Source organism: Schistocerca americana, chromosome 3 (assembly GCF_021461395.2).
Source record: "Schistocerca americana isolate TAMUIC-IGC-003095 chromosome 3, iqSchAmer2.1, whole genome shotgun sequence".
Taxonomy (NCBI): domain Eukaryota; kingdom Metazoa; phylum Arthropoda; class Insecta; order Orthoptera; family Acrididae; genus Schistocerca; species Schistocerca americana.
Genome location: NC_060121.1, coordinates 530,794,534 through 530,811,941, shown reverse-complemented (window position 1 = coordinate 530,811,941; position 17,408 = coordinate 530,794,534). Strand labels below are relative to the sequence as shown.

The 17,408-nt window shown below is 40.8% G+C and overlaps 1 protein-coding gene across 1 annotated transcript in view; it reads right to left on the bottom strand.

Annotated features, from left to right (window-relative positions):
• The window catches only part of LOC124607412 (DIS3-like exonuclease 2), a 198,625-nt gene that overhangs the window by 21,181 nt on the left and 160,036 nt on the right, over positions 1 to 17,408 (bottom strand). The window contains exons 13-14 of the mRNA XM_047139737.1: positions 8,133 to 8,323; positions 7,791 to 7,983 (exon numbers count right to left, since the gene is read on the bottom strand). Coding sequence (XP_046995693.1) covers positions 7,791 to 7,983; positions 8,133 to 8,323 — 384 coding nt within the window. The remainder of the gene's footprint in view (positions 1 to 7,790; positions 7,984 to 8,132; positions 8,324 to 17,408) is intronic.

Here is a 17,408-nt window from a genome sequence, read left to right as displayed (position 1 = left end):
CACCATCTATTGAAAATCTAACTTTACAGCAGCTGGAGTTGTTCGCTTTCTTTGAGCAAGTGTTGTGTACTGCGCGAATAACCTGAATTACATCAACGTTCATCATCACAGGCAAGTACCGTTCCCTGCAGCTTCACACTGCTAAAATTGGAGAACATTTTTAAATATCATGGCAAACCTTGCTAACATTTCAACTTGCTGATCGTTGTTGCAACCGTTGCACAACACAAAACAGAAGCCAACAATGCAGAAAAAGAACGTATGAGCGGCAAAGACAGCTTATAAAAAGCTAAACAAAGAACAAAAGGCAATAGCTGAGGAAGTCTTGCATTCAGTAAGAAATAAGATGCCCAGTTGTTAGTTCACTGATGGACTAGGGGGCCCCTGTGCAATATTTGTTGACAAAATTTTGTCACATTTTACTAGGTGAAAATAAGATGATTTTAACAGTTGCATGGGCTGGCATTGCTGCCAATTTCCTACCAGGGCAAAGCATATTCAATTTTCAAAAACCTGTACCCACCTTAAATACTTCAGCCTCATCAATTCACAGTCACACCAATGATACACAACTTCGAGTGGCTTAGACCTCAACATTTGAGACAAGATTTCAATTGTTCCCACAAACACTCTAAACATTGTCGATCGACTTTTAAGGGACACCATGAAGAATTATCACCCTTATGGTGGCAAAATAATTCTGGTTTGTGGAAATTTCCATCAAGTATTAACCATCATTAGACCTGCCATTGTCGAAACTACAGTTAAGCCATCACCATTGTAGTCTCGTGGAAAAATTCATCAGTGGACTCTAAATGCGAGTGCAAACGCTGATCCCATTTCACATAATGGTTACTGAAAGTAGCTAATGGTTATTCAGAAAATCAGATTACTTCATTCGAGTGATAAAAATTCCTAATCACTTATAGTAATAAAGATAATTTTATTACCACAGTATTCAACGTCACATAAAGTAATGAACAAAATGTTTCGCTATTCTATTTGATGGTGATTCTATGTCCGAAACATGATGATTGAACAACACTTAATGAATATGTCATTTCCAATTTATTACCTGGAGATGCAAAAGTTTACCTCAGTTCTGGTTCTGGCCAACTTTAAGCAATAAGCAATACTCAATAGAATTCATAAACACACTAAATCCGTCCGATTTATCACCTCATCAATTGTTCTAAGGAAAAAAAGCTATTATTATGTTATTTAGACATCTTAATGCTAATCATGACTTAATTAATGGTGCAAGATTAGTGATAAAACTCACTCAGCTGAGAACATCATCACTGCTAAATTCACAGACTTCAATAGGACTGCGCTCATACCCCACATTAACATCTCAATTTTTGATCCAATCATGCCCTTCCAAATAATAAGAAAACAATTCCCACTAAAAGTAGCCTTCACTACTGATCATCAATAAAGCACAAGGTCAGATGCTTCAAAGGGAAGAACTGTATTTACCAGGACCTGTTTTTCTCTCTCTAAAACAGTTACATGTGGCTTTTTCACAAGTTTGCACATTCACTGATATTTATGTTTATGCTAGAGACACCTCAATCCCCCCCCAAATAAATAAATAAAAATGAAAAATAAAATTTGACAAAGACAATATCTGACTTTTATATGGTTTACAATTAATCATATGATATGTAATGACATAGATTTTTCACAATGAATCTAATATCTGTTATTACTATTCAGAATATAATGCCTTTTGTTAACCACCCCACACTGAACCCAGGGTTATTGTGGGATTCGGCCCCCAGCGGACCACCTCCAGGAACGTCTCACACCAGAAGAGTGAAACCCCGATGTATGCGCAGTAGAGTAATTATGGTGAACGCATACATGGAGAAAGTGTTTGCGCAGCAATTGCCAACATATCGTAACTGAGGCAGAATAAGGGGAACCAGCCCACATTTGCCAAGACAGATGGAAAACCGTGTTAAAAACCATCCACAGGCTGGCCGTGCACACCGGACCTTGATACTAATCCGCCGGGTGGATTCATGCTGGGGACCGGCATGCCTTCCCACCTGGAAAGCAGGGCGTTAGACCGCACAGTTAACTGGGTGGAATAAACTTGCATTAACTTATATCTCCATTACTATATTACCTATCAGTGCAAAATATTTGCACAGACCATGTAATGCAAAACCCTCAAATGAAACACCTACACTTTATCACAATGTGTTTAACCTGTTCTGTTGGTGTACAGTAAAGCACAAACTCATACAGGTGTTGTTCAAATTTTGCCCACCAAGATCACAACAGAATCCCGAGAGTTTGGCATACTATTTTCACAGCTGCAACAATCCTAGCAACTAGGTCTATTTGCATATCAATCAGAGTCTCTTAATCCAAGCTCTTCATATGCCTCTACAAGAAGTAGTCCATTGGTGTCATATTTGGTGACTGCAATGACCATAGAACATGACTACAACAACAGTCACATTGTCATCCAACAATATGCAATTAGTTTGTAATGAGCCACCAGAGATAATGGGCCACCTGTACTAAGTTACCCCAAACTGCCCTCACCAGCCTCTGAAATTTTGTTGGCAAAGCCTAGGTTCACTATACAGGGTGTCTCACCTAACTCTGCCACCTCAAACATCTCTAGAACAACAACAGATATTCAAAAACGGTTTTCACCAGCATGAACGTACGGCAGGGGCTCAGAAAACCAAATGCCAGGTGAAATTTTAAAATATAAACAAATACTATTTTCAATACAAACTTGCGTATTTTTAAATAGACACCTCCTATTATTTCATATGCACTCAATAGCATGAAAAATCACAAAAATAATGTGTTGGTTGCGTCGCAATATGTCAATTACATCCAGAGAAATTGCAAAGGGAAGTTGACGCTTGAAATAAATGAAGTGCACAGCTAGCGCATGTCCTGGGACTCAAGCGTGCACTTCACACTGCGGTAATCATGATATGATTGACGTACTATGTCAGTGGAGCGTTAACATATGGTGTGGTATTGTATGACAACACATCATTGGCCCACATTTCATTGATGGCACTCCTAAAGGGGGATAGTTTAGTCCCTTCTTGAGCTGTACCTTACTTGAACTGGTCCACCTCTTACAATGTGCCAAATAATGCAGTATCAGAATGATGGATGTCCTGTGCATAATGTTTATTGTTGCGAAATGACAACTAGAGGTGCAATTAGTGGTAACACACTTGATTTCACGTTTCTAAACCTTGTAAGTTCTGAAATATGTGGTTTGTAAAGGACAGCAACGGTGTCACAGTTTCTGATGTAACGCATCACATGTAGTACTGTGCTCGGAGTATGGGTTGCTTACACTGGCGCCTGTATCCTGCCGTAAACATACCAATATCACCACAGCACACTAACTTCAGTGTACAAGTGTGTCCTAGTCTGGTCTCCTGAACTGCTCTCAAACTGTAATGTAATTCACATATGTTGCCACATTAAAACCTGTTTTCTTGTGGATTGTTACATCTGCCATCACCTAGTCAATATACCGGCCTTCAGTAATGAAGAAAAACTATACCTTATTTTAATTTATGGCAAACGTCACAGAAATGCAACTGCAGCTGTGACACTGTATGCCGAACGCTACCCAGATCAGCGGTGTCCGTCACGTCGAACCATTGGCAACATCTGCAAGACACTCACGGAAACAGGAAGCTGGGCTCCCATAAAATGTTGACCTACAACACCAGCGACTGGCAATGGAAACAAAACAGCTGTTCTGGCTGTTGTAGTACACAATTCTCAGGTGGGTGTATGAGAAATTGCACAAGGTGTAGGAATAAGCCACAGTAGTGTGTGCAGAATCTTGCATCGGCATTGGTTTCATCCATTCCATATCTCACTGCACCAACAACTGTACAGGAATGACTTTGATTCCCACATTGCATTCTGTCATTTTGCACTTCAGCCATGGAAAGGTAATCCAGTATTCCTAAGCAAAACACTGTTCATGGATGAGGCTTCATTTACAAATCATAGTAATGCGAATCTGTGGAACATGCACTACTGATCCTTGCAAAATACCCACTGGATTTGCGAAGTTGCTCATCAATGACAGTGGAGTGTCAATGTTTGGTGCAGTATCATTGCTAACTGTGTTTTACTGGTGGAACATCGAATGGACAGCGATATGCATCATTTCTTCAACACACACTAGTGCTCCTCATGGGGGATCTAGGATTGGAAACTCGTCTATCAATGTGATTCCAACATCACGGATGTTCCACACACAAAGAAAAAGTTGCCAGCGACGTTCTAGATGTGACATTTCCAAATAGGTGGATGGGATGGGGAGGTACTGTGCGATGGTCAGCATGGTCCCCCGACTTGACGCCATTAGACTTCTTTCTCTGGGGCACAGTGAGAGACAGAGTGTATCGAAAACCCCCAACGACAGTAGAGGATATGCAACATCATATTACTGCGGCATGAGCGGCAATATCTGTAGAAACTCTACAATCTGTGCAACACTCTCTTGTTACCTGTCTGCAAACGTGTATTGATGCGAACAGAGGGCACTGGGAACATAAGTTGATGTGACACAATTTCATTGGTCAAGATGTGGGTGCATTTTCTATGCTGGATGTAATGCACAACAATACAGTTCCTGTGGGCAACAGGGCACTAGTAAATGTGTTTAGCAAAGTGAATTCAAGTGTGTTATCCCTAATTGCAGCTCTAGTTGTCATTTCGCTAGAATAAACATACATTTATAATTTGAAAAATGTAACTTTGCATTGGACGTGTCACTTGTTTATTTCTGTGGATTGTGCATACCTTCCCATTGTGTGATCCCCTGACACAGGCAGTATGAAGTGCATGCTCGAGTCCCAGGACATGCACTAGCTGTGCGCTTCGTTTATTTCAAGCGTCAACTTCGCTTCGCAATTTCAAGGGATGTAATTGACGTGTGCGATGCAGCCAACACCATTATTTTTGTGATTTTTCATGCTATTGATTGCATACAAAATAATACGGGGTGTCCATTTAAAAATACACAAGTTTGTATTGCAAATAGTACTTGTTTACATTTTAAAGTTTTGCATAGTATTTGGTTTCCTAAGCCCTTGCCATATGTTCATGCTGGTGAAAACCTTTTTTTAATATCTATTGTTGTTCCAGAGATATCTGAGGTGGCAGAGTTAGGTGAGACACACTGTGTAGACAGACGGGTGGATAGTACACGAATCAAAATTACTTCAATACTTTGACCAGGTCTGGCAATCAATATGATCCAGAAATATACTCAACGGACACTAGTAAGAGAAGTCTACATAATATAACCACATTCAGTTTTTTTTTTTTAATTTTCAACCGTCTTCTTTCTGCAGCATTACTTCCAGAGCTGCCCATGGCAGAAAATTTAAGACCTCTGATTACAGCCATTCATTCTTCCATTTTGCACAGTTAGTTTTCCTTACACACATTCACCACTACTTGTTTGACCACCGTCAAGATTTACACAGTGTCCTATTTACTTTGTAAGGACTTTATTTTACTGGTAGCTAAAGTAAGAGAGACACTGCCATTCTTCAGATTAGAAATGCACAGGGAAGAAATTAACACCATTGGGCATTGCCTTGGGTTACTTTAAGGAATCAGAAACACTAAATCTAATCACATGCATGCAGTAATGTGTGTAAATATGTCATTATCCTCTGAAGTTTGGACCAGATGTTCAAGAGAATTAAGCACTTCCTTCAGTTGTCTTTCAGAGCTTCTTTGTTAGTTTTCACAGGTATCTCAATGTCTGTTTACAATACTGAACTTGGTAATGTCTAGCCGTACAATTTGGTAGTTTGCTTCTCAAACCTATAAACTTTCACTTACCAATATGAAGACTAATTACGAGGGTCGGTCAAAAAGTAATGCCTCCCATTTTTTTTCTACTTAAAGAAATTAAGTTAAGTGAAAAATTTGAATTTGGCGCCATTCCTCAAACCTTCTTCTGCAATCCACTGCAGTAGTAACTTTCTGTGTCAACAGGTGGCAGCACAGCAGAAGTTTGTAAGATGGCCGACATCGATGTTCGTTTGAGACAGCGTTGTGTGATTGAATTCTTGAATGCAGAAGGTGAAACGCCCATACGCATTCATGGAAGACTGAAGAAGGTGTATGGTGTTGTGACAGTGGATGTCAGCACTGTTAGACGATGGGTTCGTCGTTGTAAGGAAGCTGAAGGGCAAACACCGTTGACTGACGAAAAGCGGAGCGGCAGGCCGGTGAGTGCAGTGACTCCACACAACATTCAGCAAGTTGATGACATCATTCGTGGTGACCGTCGGGTGACTGCAGATGAAGTGTGTCGCATTATTTCTCTTAGTAAAGGCAGTGTGATCACGATTATTAAACAATTGGGGTACTCAAAAGTTTGTGCACGGTGGGTTCCAAGAATGTTAACCGATCAGAATAAAGAGGCAAGGAAAACAATAGCCTCCCAACACTTGAAACGCTTCCGTTTGGAGGGAGATGAGTTTCTGAAAAAAATTGTGACCGGGGACGAAACATGGGTGCATTTTTTTGAACCCGAATCAAAGAGGCAGTCAATGGAGTGGCGTCACACAAGCTCGCCGAGGAAGAAAAAATTCAAAACTGTGCGATCGGCAGGGAAAGTTATGGCAACAGTTTTCTGGGATACAGAGGGTGTGATTCTGGTTGATTTTTTGGAGCAGGGATGCACAATAAATTCTGTTCAATACGTCACAACCCTCAACAAACTTAAAGCACGTCTTCAGCGAGTTCGCCCAACAAAATCAATGGCAGATGTTCTTCTTTTGCATGACAATGCAAGACCACACACCAGTCGTCACACCTCTGACGAGATTGTCAAAATTGGATGGGAAGTTTTGCCTCATCCCTCATACAGCCCTGACCTGGCACCATCAGACTTCCATCTGTTCGGGCCACTAAAAGAAGCTCATCGTGGGATTCATTTTGAAGATGAGGAGGCCGTCAAAACATCCGTGCGTCAATGGCTTAGGAAGCAGAGCTGTGATTTTTACCGTGCTGGGATACATGCCCTTGTTCAAAGATGGACCAAAACTGTAGAGATGGGCGGAGATTACATTGAAAAATGACAAAATGATCCTCAATGTTGTGGTTTTCAACCTATGTAATTGCATTTAAATTTCCTGACAATTAAACGTAGAAAAAAAAATAGGAGGCATTACTTTTTGACTGACCCTCGTACTACCATTAGGCATTAATACTTCTGTGATGGTATAAATTTTTTTTTAAATCACAATTTTTGTGAGCAGGTTGTAGCTCTAATTTTAAATTATCAACTGAAAAGGGCTTCCAAAGAGGCCAGAAAACTTGTGTTGCTTTTGCTGACTTAACTGCGGATTAAAATACTGTATGGCTAGACTAACTACTGCTTAAGTTGAAATGAATCACACGTCCTGCTATACTCACTAAACTAGAGGAGACTATGCTTAAAAATCACTTGTTTAGGGTCACTGTATGAAAATGTTCCCTGCATACAGAGTTCAGATGGAATTGTGAAATTAATTACATCTATAAATGTACACTTACTATCATTTTATACTAGTGTGCTAATACTTTCACATGTTTTGTGGCTTATTTTTAAGTTTTACATGTATTACATTTTTCTGTAGTTTTGGTTATACTAATAAAAAATAGTACTTACTTTTATGCCACAGTAGTGCCTTAGATCTACTGATAGTAACATGTATGCATAAAAATAATCCAACCAGTAATAATAAAATAAAAAGCAATAACTGGAAACTTACATCGACATAAACTCGTTGAGTGAGTCCATTACTACATACAACAGCATCAAATGAATGGTCTTTCACGTCTATAACAACAGCATCATCTTCAAGAGGTCCATTGATTTTTAAATACAGATAAAGAAATAACTTTACACTTTCTTCTCCAGCTAATTTTGCAGCATACTTCTTGTTGTTGCAATTCAATGCTATCCTGCAAAAGCATAATATTTTTATACTTGTATAAAAGGTCCAGATAACATTCAGGTACATTAATCTGTAATAAGCTATCTCAGTTTTTCGTGTATGTTGGGAAATTATGTATAAAACAATAAACAAAATATTATCTTGAGTAGGAAATACCTTTGGACAAACTCTTTCGTCCACTTTGGAGTGTCATGGTATCCTAGAGAGGCTCCAAGCAATCTGTGCACCATTACATCAGCATACCTCCTGATAGGTGAGGTAAAATGAGTGTACCGAGCAACATTCAAGGCATAATGGTTATAGTCATCTTCATCTTGGACAAAACCTGAGCAGAAATATTTCGCTCTCTGTAAAAATAAGTAAATAAATAAATGAATTCAGCATCGCAATTTATTTGAAAAAATCTCCATAATGCACTGATTAAAATATACCTAAACTTAACCAAGATCTGATGAAAACGTTAAGAAGTAAACAATAAATTCATACCAAACAGAATATACAAACATTATTTCATTTTTCTTACACTTTAAGTAAAATATGGATAAGCAGAAAGTGCAATAAAAAATATATTTCGACATAGATCTCTTCCCATACTTCTCAAATCAACATTATAATACAGATTGCTAACTTTTCCGTCAATATTCTTGGGTCTATGACTCCAGTCGAAAGAAGCTGAATGAATGGAAAATGTAACCTGCACCTCCACTGCCAACTTTTGCGAAGGTGTTTCATAGGCACTGGCATCTCATTGGCTATAGAGATCTGATATGTTTGAATCCCCACATAATGTGACCATATCTCATTTTCATTACATGTCTCTATACATCTACTGCTACAATGTTAAAAGTTATTCAAGAATAACTCACAAATTTACTTACCCTATTATACTTCAGCATTCTTTTACTATCAACAAATTTTCACATTCACTAATAATCCCTGTAGAGGTATCTAAATGAGGACATTGTCCTCGGGAATCTCTGCACAACTGTTTGATGGTATTTACAAAGTGAAACCAACATTGCCTAGAACGCACATTCTCTTACTGGAGCAAAACTATGCTATATTACTGCATTTAATTTGAAACAGTCAGTAGGGATTCTCCTACCAAATACATGCGCCTACACTTGGAATACCAAACCCTATTTCTGAAATCTACCTTTGAAATTTACATTTATGTCTTTATATAATAGAGGGAAACATTCCATGTGGGAAAAAATATATATAAATACAAAGATGAGGTGACTTACCGAACGAAAGCGCTGGCAGGTCGATAGACACACAAACAAACACAAACATACACACAAAATTCTAGCTTTGGCAACCAACGGTTGCCTCATCAGGAAAGATGGAAGGAGAGGGAAAGATGAAAGGATGTGGGTTTTAAGGGAGAGGGTAAGGAGTTATTCCAATCCCGGGAGCGGAAAGACTTACCTTAGGGGGAAAAAAGGACAGGTATACATTCGCACACACACACATATCCATCCACACATACAGACACAAGCAGACATATTTAAAGACATCTTTAAATATGTCTGCTTGTGTCTGTATGTGTGGATGGATATGTGTGTGTGTGTGTGTGCGCGCGCGCGCGCGCGCGAGTGTATACCTGTTCTTTTTTCCCCCTAAGGTAAGACTTTCCGCTCCCGGGATTGGAATGACTCCTTACCCTCTCCCTTAATACCCACATCCTTTCGTCTTTCCCTCTCCTTCCCTCTTTCCTGATGAGGCAACCGTTGGTTACGAAAGCTAGAATTTTGTGTGTATGTTTGTGTTTGTTTGTGTGTCTATCGATCTGCCAGCGCTTTCGTTCGGTAAGTCACCTCATCTTTGTTTTTATATACATCTATGTCTTTATTTTTTTATATATATATAAGATATCTGTGTTATGTCACATCCTACTGATATTAAACTGTTTCCAGCTTTCCATTGTTTTGTCTGTATACCACCACCTATAAACAACTGCTCTGATTTCCAACAAGGAAAGTGCATGACCTTGAACACTCAAGAACTACATGAAATTGCACTCCGAATACAAATCACTCATCGTAAAAACAGTTGTACGAGCCACTTGGATGCAAAACTATGTGCCTTACAACAAGAGCCAAACAATGATACTGGACTGTAACAACAGAGATGATGTAGAATGTTAAAAAATGCCCTTAGTTAGATTTGTATATTCTTGTTTTCTACTTTCTACTTGTGCCTACGCAAAAATGACCACCAGCTCAAGGTTGACCATGACACATTTCGTTGACACCCACCTGCAAAGGGAGATGTCTCGAGGCACTTTGGAAATGTGAAGAAAGGAAATATCAATGTAATAAGACCAAAAGCCCACACATTTCAATGATGTGACTTATTGCTGTATTTCCCTCTGCATAAAAGAATTACACTAACTGAACAACAGACTTTTTCTATGAACCTGACAGTGTTCCACAGCTATTCAAACACGACATTAATTACATTTTCAAACAATGATACCGGACTGTTTGACAACAGAGATGATGTAGAATGTTAAACAATACCTTTAGTTAGATGTGGATATTCTTGTTTTCTACTTTGCTTTGACCACTTCACTGAAATCTCACACCCACACTTTGAAGACTGAATAGTTGTGTACAACTATCAAGAGAGTAGAAAAAATGTTTGCATGGAATGTTCATGCAGGAGAGTGGTTGATGATGCATCACCCCACACTCAGTCATGTCATACACAGCACTGTTCGCACCTTATGCTTCAAGTACGAGATTACTCAAATGTATGACTGCCAGACTGCTCAAAACAGTATCAATCCCATCCTAATGATTTCCAATGTGTTCCCTAGGCCTTGTTATGACAAATAATACAAAAGATAGAACTGCAGATTAAATATAATTGCAGTTGAAGCAGGAACTAGCAAATAAACAGTACTGCAGCTTGGTCAAAGCTATCAATATCAAATCTCAAAACTTCCTGCCAAGTTAAACCCGTACATTAGACCAAAACTCAAACCTGGAGCCTTTGCCCCCTGTAAGCAAATGCTCCACCAAATGAGCTACCCATGTATGACTCATGACCTATTCTCATCATTTTACATCTGCCAGTACCTCATTCTTACTTTCCAAACTTCACAAAAGTTCTCCTGTGTATCTTGTGGGATGAGCATTCCTAAAATGAAGGCAGTTACTGATAAATACAGAGATCATTCCCAGAATGAATTTTATCTCTGCAGCAGACACACATAGATAAGGCAAAATCTATCTGCAGTATTATTACAAATGAAACAAAAAAAAGTAGTGATTCAAATGAAGCCGAGAACCCAGAATATATAAGTGGCACAAATGGTGACAGTTTCAAGTCACTGGCCATTAAATATAATAATTACTTATGCATAGTGGCAACAAATATTGCTCCCACTAACAAATGACTAAATGCATTAGCTTTAATTGAGCAGACAGTAGATGCACCAGCAACATAAATTAGTTGCAAAATTACAATCCTAAAGATTAAAAATTTCAGCATATCACTAAAAAGTAAAAATTCAGTTAGCTATGATGGTGTTTCTTACAGAATATAATAATATTGTGTTGAAATCATAGGATTACCTTTACAACAGCTTTGCCACCAGTGAATAAATCAAGCATACTTCCAGACAGATTTGGATATGCTGTCTGCTTTATCCTATAATTCTGTCTATCTGCAATATGGACACAACTGGTGAGTTGCCTTATCTTACAGCTCTGGACACTTCACAACACAGGCTGGATTGTAAATCAGTACCACGGCAGACCGAAACAACACCTGTCTATTTCCAAGTTAGATTCTGGGAGACACAAGGGAAATGTGTGGTACTAGCTTTGACATTCCAGCACTTGTGCACCCTACAGGCAGCACTATATGTGGAACTACTTGTCTCCACCAATCATGTGTCCATAGTAACACTGAACAAGTATCGATTCACCAAACCTGTACTTAAGTGGCTGCCCGGCCAAAAAGCATCAGTTCCAACCAAAGTGATCACCACAGCGGCGCCATAATTAGACACCAACAGCCACAGCCAGAGCCAAAGCCACTGCCTTCACTGACCCTGGCCTCAGACAGACACTGTGCTTCTGGGATGGCATATGACAGGTGAATTTTGATTTTGAGATCATTTGTGATAGACATCCAACTGAACTTAGAATTCCACTGTTGTCAGTTACCACCAACAATCTAATAACTTCAGATAAAAAGTGCTTGGTTTACTTGGTGTGTCCCAATCTTTTGACAATTTCCTCCATTGTTGTCATGAGGGGCTAAGACTCACTGTTGTGAAACAGGTGATGCTACCACTCTTATGCCCAGAGGATGGCATCTGATTGGCGGATTACATCATGATACCAGAGAAATTGTGCATACTGAGGTGGCATCCTCTATGTCCGTAGATCATGTTTGTGCTCTCTATCCAACGTAGCTTTCAGTGCCATCACAAGCACTATGTGGCAAAGTACAAGAAGTTGTCTTCTGTCCTCTTTCTTCATCAAGTGAATGCTTACATACAACGCTAAGTTCATAGGCAGTGCTTCTATTACAATTGTTTTCACACAGTCTAATTTCAACTGTAATCCCAATCACAGAGCCCCATAGTACGATGTGTGAATGAGTATTCTCATTTGTTCGAACAAAATCTTGTATTTATTTCACAGACTGTTTTCAGCCATTGCTGATTTTTTTTAAATTTCTGTATTGAAGGTAATGCTGATACTCAGCACAGCAATCAGCAACAACCCGTATAGACTTCTCACATAACATTTGCCACATCTGCAAGGAATATTATAAATCCATGGTACTATCAGGCCAAAATTTCCTTTAATGTGCTGCAACATTTCTTGAATTTTCCTGTGTGGACGTAAGACTGGTCTGATTTCTTGCCAGTTTAGGAATCTAGCTCTCTTACTAGTTTTTTCGTCACAGAAATGGAAGCCACACTGTGTGTTGGTCCTCCCGGCTTGGTTAATGGTATCGCATCTTGGTTTCCTCAACAGCAGTGATCTAATATCATGGACAGAATACCTGTCCCTTCTGACCACAGTTATTGGGTGGTTAATCTCAGAGCCAAGATGCTCACTGTCCAAAACAGTCCTGGCTCCATGTATTAGGGCATTAAGCAAAGCTCTCTTTTTATCTAGATGGTGAAAGTTACACCGATTGAGATACAGGTCTTTAAGGCATCTATTTTCTATACATATAACAGGCGAGCTGGTGATCTGATTTCTATTAGACTAACAGATCTGAGAAAAACAACTTCCTCTCCTCCCCCCATCTCCACTGTAGATATATGGATGTATACCATTCTATGTCAATAACTGCTGCAGAATCTCACTCAATGCTCATTCTTCAAAATCCTCTATGAAAAAATTAGCTTTGGCTGGTGACAGTTGCGAATGATGGCCGTTCCATCAGTAATTTCATAACAATATCCAGTATACAAAAAAGTAAGTGGTAGTCAATCTGTGATAAAGTTATTTTAAATTTTCACAGGAAAAATGAGTGGCCAATAGTTTTAATGTCATACCTTCATAAAAATTACCACCACCTCAAGATTGACCGTGACACATTTAGTTGACACCCACCTGCATAGGGAGAAATGACCATTGTAATAAAATAAGAGAAACTGGAACTTGTACAGTAACAAATATTTAACTGTTCTCATTTTTCCCAAACACTGCTCGAGAATCGAACAGCAGAGAAATAGAGTGAAAGTAGTTCGATAAACCCTCTGCCAGGTACTTAATTGTGAATTGCAGAGTAATCATCATGAAGAGGTCATGTAGATGTAGATTTCACTCAGGCCTATACTTACCTGCTTTATGATATCAATAAACATTTACAAGTCCTTAATACGATGAACTTCTACAGTTTGGTTTGGTTTTGTTTTGTTTTAGTGGCAAAAAATAACTGGGGTCACGCGCGCCCAAGTCTAAACTAGAGAACACGAAGACAGAGAGGTGTTAAAAAAAACAACTATATGTCAGCCTGAACTGACATAATAGAAGACAGCTAAGAACAGACACATGGACAAAGGGCTAAAAAAAGACACCATACAGAAACGGAGGTCCAAAACAAAAAATTAAATGGCCTACACCATATTGCTTTGTCGAATAAAAAGTAAAACACAGTCGACAGCCCAGGCATCATTTACTAAAATGGCCAATAACTCAAGACAGCAAACACAAGCAGGAATGAATGGTTAAAAAACGAACATTCCATCATGAAGTGGCAGACAGTTAAAACATGGGCGCAATTTGTACAAAGTGGTGGAGTAGTGCCACTTAGCAAATGACGTTGGCTAAAACGGCAGTGCTCAATATGCAGCCTAGTTAAAATAGCCTCCTCCCAGCGTGAGGGCTGAGAGGAGGTCGTCCTAGCCACTGGGAGAGGCTTAATAAGCCAGAGCTTATTCCCCTGATGGGAGGACCACTGGCGATGCCAAAGGGACACCACCTCCTGACAGACAGCGACACAGATCATCCGAGGGAATATAGGTACTTGCAGGCTGAGGTACGAGGACTGTTGCCTTGGCAGCAGTGTCAGCAGCCTCGTTTTCTGGCAGATCGACATGACCAGGAACCCACACAAACATCACACTGGTTCCACCAAGAGTGAGCAAGTGACATTTTTCCTGGACCCGCTGCACTAAGGGATGGGCAGTGTACAGCACACACAGACTTTGAAGGGTGCTGAGTGAATCCGAGCAGAGGACGCAATTGAAAAGGCTGTGACATCGGATGTACTTCGTGGCCTGAAACAAGGCGAAGAGCTCAGCTGTAAATACTGAGCAGTGTGCAGGAAGCCGATATCAAAACACACGGGTGCCAATGACGAAAGCACACCCGACCCAATCGTCAGTCCGAGAGCCATCAGTGTGTACAAAAGTACTATCACAAAGTTCCATGCGAAGGTCATGAAACTGAAAGTGATAGACTGAGGCTGGAGTAGTGTCCTTAGGAAGCGAATGAAGGCCAAGGTAAACATGGGCCACTTCACTAAGCTGAGGTGGTGAAGGGTTCCCACCCATCGGGAAAGTTATAAGTAGTGTGAAGTTAAGCCGCCATATCAAATGCTGAAAAAGGACTCCAGGAGGTAATAGAGAGAGAGAGACGGGCCCCATACTGACACTCAAAGGGATCATCAAAGTAGGAGGCATAGGATGGGTGGCCATGCATGGCAGACAAACAGCATGCATACCTACTGAAGAGAGAGTCACAGCGGTAGGACAGTGGTAGTTCAGCAGCTTCAGCATACAGGCTCTCAACTGGGTTAGTGTAAAAGGCACCTGTGGCCGAACAGGTAACATGATGGCAAATAGTGTGGACAGCATAAGAGGAATGGGTGTGCAGATGCATAAACAAAGCACCCACAGTCAAGTTTCGAACGGACAAGGGACTGGTACAAACGGAGGAGGGCGGTTCGATCGTCATCCCAGGAAGTATCATTGAGGACACATAGGGCATTGAGGAACCGTGTACAGCAGGCTGACAGGTAAAACACATGGGAGGACCAAGAGAGTTTCCTTCTGAGCATGAGCTCCAGGAATTTTGTAGTTTCAATGAATGGAAGGGCAACAGGCCCAAGATGTAAAGATGATGGAAGAAACCACTTGCATCACCAAAAATTCATAGAGATGATCTTGTCAGTGGGACAGCAAAACCCACTGTCGATGCTCCAGGAGTAAATATGATCAAGGCACTGCTGAAGATGCCACTCAGTGAGATAAGTCCATGGAGAACTGCAATAGATGGCAAAATCATCAACAAAAAGGGAGTTGGAGATGCCCGGTGGGAGACAGGTCATAGTAGGGTTAATGGCGATAGCAAAGAGGACTATACTCAGAATGGAACCCTGACGCACACTGTTTACCTGGATAAATTTGTCCGACAAGGCAGAACCCACACACACCTTGAAAACTCGAACTTTTAAAAATGCCTGAAGGAAACACAGCAGGCGGCCACGGAAGCCCCACATGTGAAGAGTATAGAGGGTACCAGTTCTCCAGAAGGTGTTGTAGGCCTTCTCCAAATCAAAAAACACGGCCACAGTCTGGGATTTCTGTAGAAAACCATTTGTGACATTGGTGGACAAAGTAATGAGATGGTCAACTGCTGAATGCTGTGCTCTAAATCCACACTGTGCATTCGTCAGTAAATTGCGAGACTCAAACCACCATACCAGCCGGGCATGAATCATATGTTCCATCATGTCGCAAACACAGCTGGTAAGAGAGATGGGGTGGTACACAGGAGGAGGCTTTTGTCCTACTGGACATAGGTATGGGTATGATGGTGGCTTCACGCCAGCGCCTGGGAAATGTGCCCTCTGTCCAGATGTGGTTGTAAATGTTACGCAGGAAGTGCTTGACCACAAGAGAAAGGTGCTGCAACATCTGAATGTGGATGGCGTCTGGCCCTGGTGTGGAGGATCAGGATGAACTGCAAGCATGATCTACCTCCCTCATAGTAAAGGTGGCATTTTAGCACTAATGATTCAGAGAAGAGAACGGTATCGCGCGAGCCTCCTTGCTTGTTTCCGATGTATGAAGGCAGGGTGATAGTGGGAAGAGCTCGACACTTCCATAAAATGGTGCTCCAAGGTGTTGAAGATAGCAACAGGGTCCACAATAACATCATCTGCTACTGTCAGGCCAGAAATTGGGGAATAGATCTTGGTTCCAGAGAGCCATCGGAGGTTGGTCCACATGTCAAAGGAAGGTGTGGAACTGTTAAAAGGAGTAGTGAATGAAATCCAGCTAGCTCTTTCGTTATCCTGAAGAATGCGATGACACTGCGCACACATCTGTTTATAATGAATGCAGTTTGCCATCGTAGGATGCTGATTAAAAATGCGGAGAGCACATCTCCGTGTGCTAATTGCATCACAGCATGCCTCAGTCCACCAAGGGACTGGGACAAGATGTCGTAAAGAGAAAGTGTGAGGAATGGAATGTTCTGTAGCAGTAGGGATAACATTCGTGAGATATTCCACCTGGCCATCACAACTGGGAAAATCTTGTTCTTCAAAGGTCACCAGGGAGGAGTGAAAGCTCCCAGTCAGCCTTAGTAAGCTGCCATTTGGGCACGCATGTGGACAGGGTAGGGAGTCAGCAAACGGATAGCACACGGGAAATGGTTGCTCGAGTAGGTGTCAGAAAGAACAGATCACTGAAGATGACTGCCATGCTGGGTAGTGCAGAAGAATACATCCAAATGGGAATACATGTGTATGTGTGAGGAGTCAGAAAGGAAGGTGGGTGCTCTAGTGTTAAGGCAGAAGAGATTAAGTTGGCTAAGAAGGTCAGCCAAGAGGGCACCTCTCTAACAGGTCCTCGGAGAACCCTAAAGGGGATGATGCACATTAAAGTCACCGAGTAGCGAAAATGGGGGAGGTCGCTGCCCAATAAGCTGAAGGAAGTCTGCC